Source organism: Coptis chinensis, chromosome 6, assembly GCF_015680905.1.
Source record: "Coptis chinensis isolate HL-2020 chromosome 6, ASM1568090v1, whole genome shotgun sequence".
NCBI classification, from domain to species: Eukaryota; Viridiplantae; Streptophyta; class Magnoliopsida; order Ranunculales; family Ranunculaceae; genus Coptis; species Coptis chinensis.
Window position 1 is genome coordinate 11,179,285 of NC_141461.1, and position 12,702 is coordinate 11,191,986.

General features: G+C 41.9%; 1 protein-coding gene across 1 annotated transcript; it reads left to right on the plus strand.

The window, feature by feature from the left end:
• Positions 1–1,914: 1,914 nt before the first annotated feature.
• LOC147491420 (uncharacterized) lies at positions 1,915–3,005 on the plus strand. Its single transcript, XM_086564234.1, has one exon. The coding sequence runs from the start codon at positions 2,011–2,013 to the stop codon at positions 2,806–2,808; it is 798 nt and encodes a 265-aa protein (XP_086420360.1). The 5' UTR covers positions 1,915–2,010; the 3' UTR covers positions 2,809–3,005.
• The last annotated feature ends 9,697 nt before the right edge of the window (positions 3,006–12,702 follow it).

The following is a 12,702-nucleotide window of genomic DNA, read 5'->3' on the forward strand; positions in this document are numbered from 1 at the left end:
AAGGAACTCCAGGGAAAAAAAAAATGCATTAATTGCTAATGAGTGAGAGGAGGAAGACTTTTTTGTTTTCCCAAATTCTACAATTTTACCTTTTCTAATTATTTAGTAAAGGCCAAAAAAAAGTGACATAAAAAAAAGAAACTAAGTGCGTTTGTGTTTGATAGAAAGGACAAACACTCGTTTTGTTTTGTCTTGGATATACTTAATAAAAAAAAGGATAATTTAGGAATTTAAATGTGTTTTAAACAATTTTATTTATTTATTTTAAAATTATGGTACAGAGAGTGTTTTTATGAAAAAAAAAAAAAAAAAAAAAATATGATATCAACCAGATAATATTGTCGACGTAACACTTATCCAACGCGCTTATCACACTCTAATGTGCTGTGTGCAAAATGACCACGTACTGTTTTTGTACTTAAATTTTTGAGGTGGTGGAAGGTACATGTTTGTCTCTTGTACGGTGTGAATTTATTATTTCTAACATGGTTGACTAAATACCTGAACGAGCACGTAAGCACAAGCATCGCTGAATTCCGTGTGCCGTGCCGTGCCGCCCTGGCTAACTACTTTTACTATTCATCTAACGGCAAAGACCAACCGACACCAACTTCCAATCTAACACTAGCCCATTTGTTTATGGATTGAATTGAAACCATCCAGTCTCATTAGGGACCACTGGTAACTAAATTAAATAAGTGATCCCTCTCCAGATTGAGCCACGTTTTTCCTAACTTTATTGGTACTAAAGTGAAAACCTTCCGAACTCATCTCTAATTATCTCTTATTTGGAAGATAGATCAGCTTCTCCAATTCTAAATAGCGTTCTTAACTGCTAAAGGAGAAATGACTAGAAGAGTGATGGGGTCAAGTTTAAATAGTGGTTAGAGTATTTCTAGGTGGTGATAGTATCACCTTTAAATTTGTTTATGAAATTTGACAAATTTTTTTTCCAAATCTGATAAATTTTAGGTGGCTGCAAATTTCATCCGCAAATTTTACCCCGCGCGCTATTGGTACTGTCTCGCGACACTCAATTTCACGTACTGTCTCGCAATACTTCCAATGTTGCCCAATTTGAAAAAAGTAAAAAAAAAAAAAAAACTCACGCAACATTCTCACTGTCGCGCTAAATTGAAAAAAGTAAAAAGAAAAACTCTCGCGATATTTGCGACATTACCACTGTCGCGCGACACTCCCAATGTCGCCCAATTTGAAAAATATATATAAAAAAAAATCTGACACGACATTCCCACTATTGCACGAGCGCTAAATTGAAAAACCCACGTGACATTTACAATGGCGCGCGACATTACCACTGTTGTGCATCCGCATCCGCATCCGCATCTGAAATCTCAAATTTGCATCTACGGATGCGGCGGCTAGATAGGTAATACTATCGGATTTGCTTCCATTTAGAGTTGAATTTCCGTAAAATTCCGAGTTTTGAAAACAAATTTAGAAAAATTTAGAGATGATACTACCACCTAGAGATGCTCTTTCTGATGCAAATTAAACTTTGTATTTATTTATGTCATGTGTTAGCTTTTCAGCTGATGTAGTGCGTATGTATTTTAGAAGTCAGCTTGAAAAATAATGAAAAGTAGAATAATGTGTGTGTTCATATTAACAGTGGTTGATTTTGATTTATTTAAATCTTTGGATATTTTTCTGGTTAAGTGCTTGAGGTCAAATCTAACTTTGACGAGGAATTAAAAGGGTTATGGAGTCCGTGAGAAATTGATTTGGTGTACTAAAAGAGTATCGAAAAAAATAACATTACCCTTCAAAGAAGGAACGTCTAAGATGTGACTTAAAAGGAGACCCGCTGATATCTATTCTTTGTATATATGTCTTTGTCTCTGTCTTGGTGAATATACCCCACTTTCTTCCTCTGTTCCTTTTTCCAGATACTTCCTCAAAAAAATCGCGAAGTTTCCCCAACGCGCAAAACCATACCTGTTTTCTGACTTAAAACCGACAGCTAGCCCACAACTTACCGCCAAAACCATGTATATAATACACAATACACCCTTCCAACCTCCAAGATCATACATAACTCACAACGTTCCATATCAACAATCAAAGCACCAAATTAACAAACAAACAAACATATCTCAGAGTTTCATGTTATCTATACCTTTCAACTCTTTATCAAACATTTCTTCAAAACAAATGAAAACGCAGTCAGAGCCCCCTTCTCCAATTTCTTCAGAAGCAGACTCGATCACTAGCTCGAGTTCTTCTCAATCAGTATTTAGCAAACTTAAGAGAAAGTTATCTCCGAGGAAGTCAGAATCTACAGCAATTACAGCCAGTCCCATTGCACAGCACACACTCTCGCTCCGTCCAAATGCAACACGTACACTGTCAATAGATCCTAACGCGCCAGAGTGCAATGAAAACGAGAGAGTTTTTCGATATTTTGATGAAGATGGTGATGGAAAAATATCACCAGCTGAGTTACAAAGTTGTGTGAGAACAGTGGGTGGAGAATTATCTTCAGCTGAAGCAGTAACTGCAGTCGAGTCATTGGATTCAGACGGCGATGGGTTATTATGTTTCGATGATTTTACAAAGTTAATGGAATCAAATGGAGAGGAAGAACAGAAAAAGGATTTGAGAGAAGCATTTGGAATGTATGAAATGGAAGGTTCAGGGTGTATAACACCAACGAGTTTGAGTCGGATGTTGGGTCGACTCGGTGAGTCAAGAACGATTGAAGAGTGTAAAAGTATTATTCGTACTTTTGACTTGAATGGCGATGGTGTGCTTAGTTTTGAAGAGTTTAGGATCATGATGAGGTAATTTGCAGGTGTACATATATAGTTACATCAATAAAGTTTCGACGTCGTCGGTTAGTTGATTGATTGTATTGAGGGGGTTATATATTCACTGATGTTTTCACATTGATAACTCTTTGAATCGTACTCCCAGTTTTCTCCTTATATTTGACTATTTGAGATAGCATTATTTGAATTTGTCAATCGCTCATAGTTGATTCATGGGTTTGCACTTTGCAACATATTCCCTTAAGAATTTTTATTAAATCACGTGTTCCCTCCACTGAAATACTTTAAAAGAATGCAGATTGTTATAAAACAACGTAAAATTTCGAAGTGAAAGCAAAATCTTTGTAAATTTTAAAGCCCAACTAATGGGTTGTAAAATGTTTACAATGTTATGTATTTAGTATGTGATTCATGTAGTATTGATGGTAAGTACTCTCGGTTCTGCACTATAGTACACGTGTCCACACACTAGGTTGTACTAATCCATCAGTTCGTACCTATCCATCATAACGTACCAACGACCCAAACTCAAGTCGTCCCTAGCATCAGTCACAGCCATTTATGGAAGCAAATCAACTATCGCAATCCTGGAGCTCAGTCAACGCAACAATCAAGGAGACATTTACTTTGTAACATCAGAATAATAACGAATCATCAAGATAGCACACAAGGTGGATCTACACTTCATAATGGCCTAGAGCAAATAAGGAAAGTCAACTCAAACATCTATAAGTAGAGAGAGAGATGAACTATATAAGGCTTGATTCAAGTTTACCCCAAAAAACTTGATACGAATGCAACTCTTATCCCAAGAAGAGTGCAACCATTCCCTATCAAACAAATCATCAGGTCGTTGTCCCCTAAAACATCAAACATCTACATTAGCACCATCTGCCGGTTCATTTCCTTAAAAAAATGACACACACTCTTTTCTCAAGCCCACAAAGCTGGTTAGAAAAACCACCATGGACCCTCACTTTAGATGTTAGCAGATCATATGAAGACGCTCAAGGAGGCCTTCATCATCTTACAACAAGAAAACCAAACGATGCGCGAGCAAGCCACCTCCAACGCCAACAACGACATCACTCCAGACGCAGTGAAGAACAATGTCGTCACATCCCTCACCACCACCACCAATCAAAGGTTAGAAGACTTCGCACAAAGGTTGGAGAAGTCGAACGACAAGACAAACGCGATCCAGATCGCTTAGAAGATACTCCAGACGTACAAGGCGTCACCATTCACAACTGAAATCAGGGACAAGCAACCTCCTTCAGAGTTCATCCAACCAAAGTTCATTTGGCAGACAATCGGTAGCTCGTGTCCAACCCGAAGATGTAACTTCGTTTAAGCCGGACTCTCACACTCTACGGTGACTCCAGTGACGACTACGAAGTGCAAGCTCTTTCCAAAACCGGCTTGAAGGATCGAAGCTTTAGAATGGTTATACACGCCACCTCGCGCCAATCAATCAACCCCGACAAGCTAGCCGAGGCGTTAATGAAAGAGTTAAGTCCCACAATGAAAAGAAGAAGCAAGCCGACCTGAACTCCTTGTTTTAACTAGAGCAAGCACATGGCGAGACGGTCCACGTTTTCCTAGAACGTTTCAAAAAGGAGCTCCTCTCAATGGAGCCAGGCTTAAAGGATAGCTTTGCAACTTCTGCATTCACCAACGCTCTCCTTGATGACTCCGACCTAGCATGATCTCTGATGCGCAACAAACCAGAACGCTTAGACGACTTGTATCACAGAATTGACAAGTACATCAAGTACGAAGAGTGGTTGGCCCAGTGCAAGGGCAAAAAAGTTCTCGCAGTAAGCGACAAGCGAGAACCCAAAGAAAACAAACACTATTCGGGCAGCAGCAGCAACAACAACAACAACAAGGGCTCCAGCTTCCACAAGCCCTCTTACATAAAAATGGAATTCTCCAACTTCTCCAGGATGCCGAGCCAGATCCTGAAGAAGATATATACAACACCATATTTCAAACCCAACATCAACAAGGTGATCGCCATACCAGAATGTCCATACTGCCATTTTCACAAGCTCCACCACCATGACACCAATGAATGACAAGCCTCAAGGAGGGCAAATTGAAAGAGTTCCTGCCAGAAGGTGACCTTAAGCATAAACTGGATGCCAAACACCACAGAAGCAGGAGCCACACACAAACGACCTGCCAACAACAGAAGCAGGAGCAGAACAATCCGACGATCTAAATCTCCAGGTTGGTCGAGGCACAACAAGAGACATCACTCCTTCGACCACGACGAGGAAAAAGTAATCAACATGATTACAGACACCTCTAATGACGAAACATCAGGTCGGGAAAAGCGCAGACGGATAAGCGCGCTACAAGAAATCTACCACCTCTCCCACAAAGTTGAAGTCATCACTCCTACCAGCTCTCAGTCAACGACCTCCATAACATTCACAGAGGACGATCTAGACAAGGTGTGCCTACCCCACAATGATGCCCTGATAGTACACGTCAAAATCAATGTGTGGACAGTCAGAAGAGTCCTCATCGATCCAGGTAGCTCTTGCGACATACTTTTCTATCAAACATACAAGGACATGTACCTGCTAGACTCGGTGATGATAGAATCAAATGCACCGCTCTATGGGTTCAACGGAGATCGCACAGATGTCATTGGAGACGTCATCCTACCAGTCTCCATTGAAGAAAAAGAGGACATGGTCAAAACTTCAACACGCTTCAGTGTGATCGATGTCAAGTTGTTTTACACTGCCATTCTAGGACCCCGATTGATTCACAAGATCCAAGCAATTCCATCAACCCTACACTAGGTCCTGCGATTCCCCAGACCCCGAGGCATCATGGAGCTCAGAAGCAACTAACTAGAAGCTCACCGATGCAATCACGTCAGCATAACAACCACACCCAAGCCTCAGGTCGTCGAAGGCACGGACGTACCAAAGAAGTAAGATCCTCAAGCTTCCAGCCCTCCACCAGCAGCAGTAAACAAGCTCAAAGGGAAACAAGCACAAATAGAACCAGGAGAAAAAGTCAATCTGGGCACAGATGATGACCCAAAGTTTGTCTATGTCGGGGTTGATTTAGACCCCAAGCTTAAGGAGTAACTTGTCAAATTTTTATCTCTCAATAAAGATGTTTTCACTTGGTCGTATATCGATATGCCAGGAATCGACCCTCAGTTCGCTTGCCACAAATTGAATGTCAATCCAAATGTAAAGCCTATCAAACAACGACCTAGGAAACTTGCACTCAAATTTCAAAAAGTCATCAATGAAGAGATAGAAAAGCTCAAAAATGTTGGTTTCATCAGAGAAGTCGAATACCCGACCTGGCTAGCTAACATCGTAGCCGTTCCCAAAAAGAACAACTAGGTACGACTCTGTATAGACTTTACCAACGTCAACAAGCACTGCCCCAAGGACAGCTTCCCCCTGCCAAGAATTGACATATTGGTAGATCAAACTTGCGGTCACGAACTCCTATCGTTCATGGACGCATACAGTGGATACAATCAAATACCACTTGTAGAGGAAGACCAGGAAAAGACGTCTTTTATAACCGGACATGGAACGTTCTGCTACAACGTCCTGCCATTCGGCTTGAAGAACGCAGACGCGACCTACCAAAGACTGGTCACAAAGATGTTCAAAGACTTGCTGGGTGACACTATGGAAGTTTACATAGACAATATGGTAGTCAAAAGCAAAAAGGCTAAAGATCACATTTCCCACCTACAGGAAGCCTTTGAAAGACTGCACCAAAACAAAATGAAGCTCAACCCAGCAAAATGTGTATTTGGGGTAGTTTTGGGGAAATTCCCTGGATACCTCATTTCACAAAGGCGCATCGAAGCAAACCCAGAATAGATACGAGCTATCCTCGAGATGCCAGACCAACTTCCAAACAACAAATCTACAAGTAATCTGGCATGGTCTCAGCCCTCAACAGATTCATCTCACGTGCATCTGACAAGTGCAGACCATTCCTGCAAATACTAAAGAAGGGCACAACATTCATATGGACAGACGAATGTCACAAAGCTTTCAACGACCTGAAAGCTTACCTGTTAACTTCGCCCGTCCTGTCCAAACTAACTAAAGGAGAGACACTGGGGCTTTACCTTGCAACTACCGACTTCGCTATCAGCTCGGTTCTCTTTTGCGAACACGAAAGAATCGAAAAGCCAGTCTACTTCACTAGCAAGACGTTAGCAGATTCAGAAAAATATTACTCTCTAATAAAGAAAATGATGCTGTCTTTGTTGTACTCAGCTCGAAAGTTCCGACCTTACTTCCAAGCTCACAACATCAAAGTCATCACAGATGTACCAATCAAACAGGTCTTGCGTTCTAGCAACAAAACAGCCTGTATAGCCAAATGGGTTGAAGAGCTCGGCGAGCACCACATCGACTTCGTGCCTAGAACGTCTCGCAAATGACAAGTCGTTGCCGATTTCTTGGCAGAATTCCCCGTCGAAGATGTCAACTGGGAACCCGAGCCAATCACTTCATTTCATCAACCAAACACCCCAGACACATGACACCTTTATGTTGATGGAGCATGCAACAATAGTGGTAGTGGACTAGGGGCTGTCTTAACTTCACTAGAAGGAACACAGCTACAAAAGTCAATCAAGATCGACTTCGCAACATCTAACAATGAAGTGGAGTACGAAACATTCATCACAGGCTTTCACATGGCACAGTAGCTACAAGTCCAGAAGCTCAAAGCTCACACTGACTCACAGCTAATCGTCAAGTAGATCACCAAAGAGTATGTAACAAACGGAGCAAATCTGGCCAAATACGCTCAGGTCGTCAATAACATCATCAACTCATTCAAAATATTCTCCTTCGAACACATTCCTCGAGAGGATAACAGGCATGCAGACAGCCTGGCTTTCTTAGCCTCGAAGACCCAAGAGACATGTCCAACCACAGTCTACATTGACATCCTGGAGAGACCCGCATACCAGCAAGAAAGTGTCAACAGTCTCACAGACTTTTTGCCCTCATCCGAAGAAGAAATCACTCAATCTTGGATAGGCCCATTTCTAAAATTTCTCTTACATGGTGAGCTCCCAGATACACTGTAATCAACGGACGATTGTTCCGTAAATCCGCATGAGGACCCCACCTAAGGTGTATAACTCCACGTGAAGGCCAACTCATCTTCGACGAAATTAACAAAGGTGAATGTGGCAACCATGTAGGAGCAAGATCTCTGGCTCATAAAGCAATCGCCCAAGGGTATTATTGGCCAGACATGCATATCGAGGCCAAGAAGTACGTTCTCAGATGCCACCAATGTCAAACATTTGGACACAACCATCTAAGTACGGCACAAGAATTGATCAACATAGCCAGCCCATGGCCCTTTCACATGTGGGGGCTAGACATCATGAGACCATTCATCCCACAAAAGAAAATAGGACTCAAATACGTCCTAGTAGCCACAAATTACTTCACCAAATGGGTCGAAGCAATCCCACTAGTTCAAGTCAAATAAGTCCACATCATCAACTTCATATGGGTCAATATCATCACAAGATTTGGTCTACCCCACACCCTTGTCATGGACAACGAAGCTCAATTTGCTGGCTCACAGGTCAAGGCATTTCTACTAAAATAGCACATCATTCAAGCATTTTATACACCTAAATATGCACAAAGCAATGATCAAGCAGAGGCTACCAACAAAGCAATCAAGGAAAATCTCCAAAAAAAGTTGGAGAGCAAGAAAAGCCAATGGCCAGAACAACTCGAGAACATTCTATGGGCATACAGAATAACAGCCAGAGCCAGTACCAATGAGTCTCTTTCAATACTTTACTTCAGATCAGAAGCAGTCATACCATCAGAACTCACAGTCACAACTACACGTTCTGACATCGTCGAGTCAAGAGAAAATGACAACATCTTGGCAAAAGAAGTCGATCTCCTAGAAGAGTGAAGGGAAATAGCTGCAATATCCCTAGCTCGGTACCACCAAACAATCCAACGATCTTACAACAAGAAGGTTGTCCCAAGATCTTTCCAAGCTGGCGACCTAGTCCTCAAGAAGACACTAGCTCCAGCCAAGCTCGACCCAACATGGGAAGGCCCCTACATTGTTGACAAAGTCGTTGGAAATGGGGCATACTGGATCAAAGTGCAGCTCGATGATATAGTTCCCCGACCTTGGAATACAGCTCTCCTCAAGCGTTTTTATCAATAAGTTTTCTTCAGATGTATTAGTCAACATGAATAAAATTTCATCAGCATTTCGCATACAAATGTTATCTTTACATTACATGAGTACCACGCATCTTGCAATAGCTACCCGATCTGGGACAAAAAATGTCAGGTCGGACACCGAAGATGGAGTCAAGAGCAACTCACCTACAATTACCACGTAGTGGTTAATTACCAATCAAAGCCAACCCAAGGTCCCCCAAAAGGACCCTAAATCAACTTAACACCAACGACAGGGTTAAACATGATTCAACTATAAATTCCATGAAATTATCAGTCAAATACAAATATTTGAGACCCCCAAAAGAACCCAAAGTCAACTTAAGCCCTTAAACAGGGTTAAACTTGGCTAAAACTATAACTACCACTCAAATGCTAGTTATTAGTCAATAGAAGTTCCCCCAAAAGGAACAACCCAATCAAACACGCACAAAGAGACCTAGGTGACGACTACGCTCATCTAGTCAAGTCATGAACCAAACGATTACGACCTTCGAACATTAGATGATCTTTCATAGTCCAACAAGTCGTCAAGACCACCACTATGCAGCACAGGTCGTCATACAATCACATTCAAAGAAAATTCAAAGACAATATCAATGAAGAATAAGTAAGTAATTTAAATATTTTACTACTCACACAATTTGGTTAGATGCTAAGGCCCCCAAGTTATCCTGAGAAAACGACCTCAACACCCCCATCATCAAAAACATCAGTTTCTCAATATCAAAAACATAGTTCAAAAATTCAAAAATCACAAAAAGTGCAAAGACAAGAGGATCAATTAACACAAGAAAGATTCTCCACATTCAAGGGCTCTAGTGGTCCACCCTCTTCACCAATAGGGCCACCATCTGGATCACCACTTCCATTTATAACTTCTGTGGAGACCTCTTTAGTTGGCTGAACGGCTAGAGCAGCACCAAGGTTGGATGGTAGATCAGGTCGTCTACTAGCATCGGCAACAACACTATCCACAGCTACTGTTGCAGTCCACTTTCGACCGACCTCTTCAGGGTTTTGTACTTACGTTCTAGCTCTAAGAAGTCATCCACCAAAATGTAAGTATCCCTGCTCTCTACCAAGTCAACCAGGTCGTTATATTTAGCTTGGGCTCGTTCAGCAACGCCTTGCACTTTCTTGCATTCACCGACCCAGTGTTGAACCTCCAGCTTTGAAGCATCAAGAGATGGTTGCAATAGGGCCACATTCCTAGCCAGCTCGTGCACCTGAGCCCTTAACCCTACAACTTCAGCCCTCTCCACCTGTTGCACAGCCATAAGCTTGTCATAGGCCTCCTTGGCGGCATCCAACTCCTTCTTGTATAGGTCGGAGATAAAAGCCATCTCTTTCAGCTTCCTATACATAGCCATGACCTGATAACAAGCAAATCAGAAAGCAGTAACATCAAAGAACAAAACAAAGCTCAGATCGGAGAGACACTTACAAAGCACAAGTAGCGATCCATATCTTTCAGGTTCACTCCTAAGTCCTTCCCGTGCTCTAGCTGGTGCCTATCTCCGTCTAAGGTAATGCTCTCCAGCAGCCCTCCAGCAACTAATGAGGACTTGAAACTGCAATCCCCATTCTTCATAAACTTCCTCAACCCACTCACTGGGTCCTCATAGGTGACAAACCTATCCAGAATGTCATCACCACTCTTGTCACTTGGGGCCGCACTCCCCGACCCCTTCAACTTCTGGGCAGCTGACTCATTCTCACTAGCCTTCTTCTTGCCCGGAGTTTCAGCAACCCCCACATCAACACCAAACTCCTTCAGATTCATCCTCTTCAAAGGAGCCCGACCTGAAGAAGCACGACCTTTTCTAGCACTAGGTCGTTCCTCAGACTCAATTCGGAACTTTTTTGCCCCCTCAGTCTCAACCACCTCCGGCCCTCTTGGTGAGTCCTCCTAAAAGAACATCAAGCCTTCAAAGACTATGACCACCAGCTCGGTCACCATCGCCTCCCTTAGAACGTCTTGGAGCAGAACGGCTATCAGCAGCTCCTCCAGCCATTCTCACTCTAGAAACAGGTCGTACCTTCTGGCTCTCCCTCTCCATCTCAGTGTCCAAGCTAGAATCAGAGATATCAAGAATAAACTTACGAGCCCTTTTCTTCTGCTAAGCTTTCTTCTTGTTAATCTTCACACCACCACGCTTCTTAAAGTAGTGGGCAACCTCCCCCAATATAGCTCGTTTCTCCTCCCAACTCAAACAATCTAACTTTTCTATAACGTCAAACTGAGGACGATCCCGAATGGAAACCTCTGCACAAAAGGAAACAAAAATATCAGAACATACAACATATCAAACACAAGACTTACATACAACCTACAAAATAGCTACCTACCGAAATTTTGACTTTTACAGGCGGTATTCAAATTTCACACCCGGAGGGGTGTAATTACCCACAACCAACAACGGCCTACGCCCCCATTCTTCCTTACTCACCCCCACAATCACAGCAGACTTCTCCCTTACGACCTGCAAACTACAGTTCATTACAAACGATCTCTTCACAGAGAAATACTCTAACACATCTTTTAAATGGATGTTATAACCCCTTTCATTCAACAAATCCAACACATGGAACACCCTCCAACTATTCCCTACGAACTGACAAGGGGCTTTTTCACAAAAATTCAAAACATCAACAATAAGACAGGAAAACGGCAACCTCATCCCAGCCTTCAACTGCCCATAACAAACCACCACTCCCCCATCCAGAGGAACATAGTCACTGTTATACAACCTCCTCTCCATTCAGGTCGTACACGGCCAGGTCGGCATTTACCCAACCAAATTCCTCCTTCAGATCAGCATAAAGCGACCTAGGCCCCAACTCCTCCGCCATCTTCTCTCCTGAAGAAAACGATAAAGCCCCAACTCCACTATGAGCTCTAACCTCATCATCCCCATCACTTACCGTTCTCTCTCTCCACTGATCTACCTCCACTTTCCCACTCAAATTATCACCGGTCATAGACATTATGAAATCAAAAAAAGAAACAAAGATCAAGTTTTTCAAAGAAACGCACCTGGAAAACAAAAGGATGAGAAAGGTAGGTTTGTTTTTTCCCTTTTTCTTTGTGTGAATTGGTAGAATGAAGAATTGGAAGGCTCTGTTTGGCCATGTGAAATTCGGTAGTACTCTACCATGTTTAGGGTATGGAAAACAAGTGGTGGATACTCAAAAAGTAGTTACTCTAGAAACTGTTTGGTCCCTTTTTCTTTAGAGAGATTGTCTCGTGTCATTTTTCATTATTATTATTTTTCAACTCCCCAATGGAATAAAAATCCCAAAAAAAAAACACACACAAATCGACCAAAGAAAACCCGTATCAATAACTTCAAAAAGAAAAACCAAACTTCAATTCAACATAATTTCATTGAAGAATCAAAGTGATGGTCGGTCGATTGGAATGGAGACGGTGAAGAAGAAGAAATCATAGACCATTTATGTTTTTTTTGTTGTTTGCTCCTCCTGTTTATGATCTCTAATTTTAATTTGGAAAGGTGAAGAGAGAAATTTGTGAGAGAAGAAAATGAGTGGGTGAAGAAGAAGGCTCAATTTTTTGAATGTATAACTTGAATGAATAATAAAAGGATGTTTTCTCTCTCCTGTATTTCTCTCGTGTATTACGTTATCTCACCTAAACCCAAAGA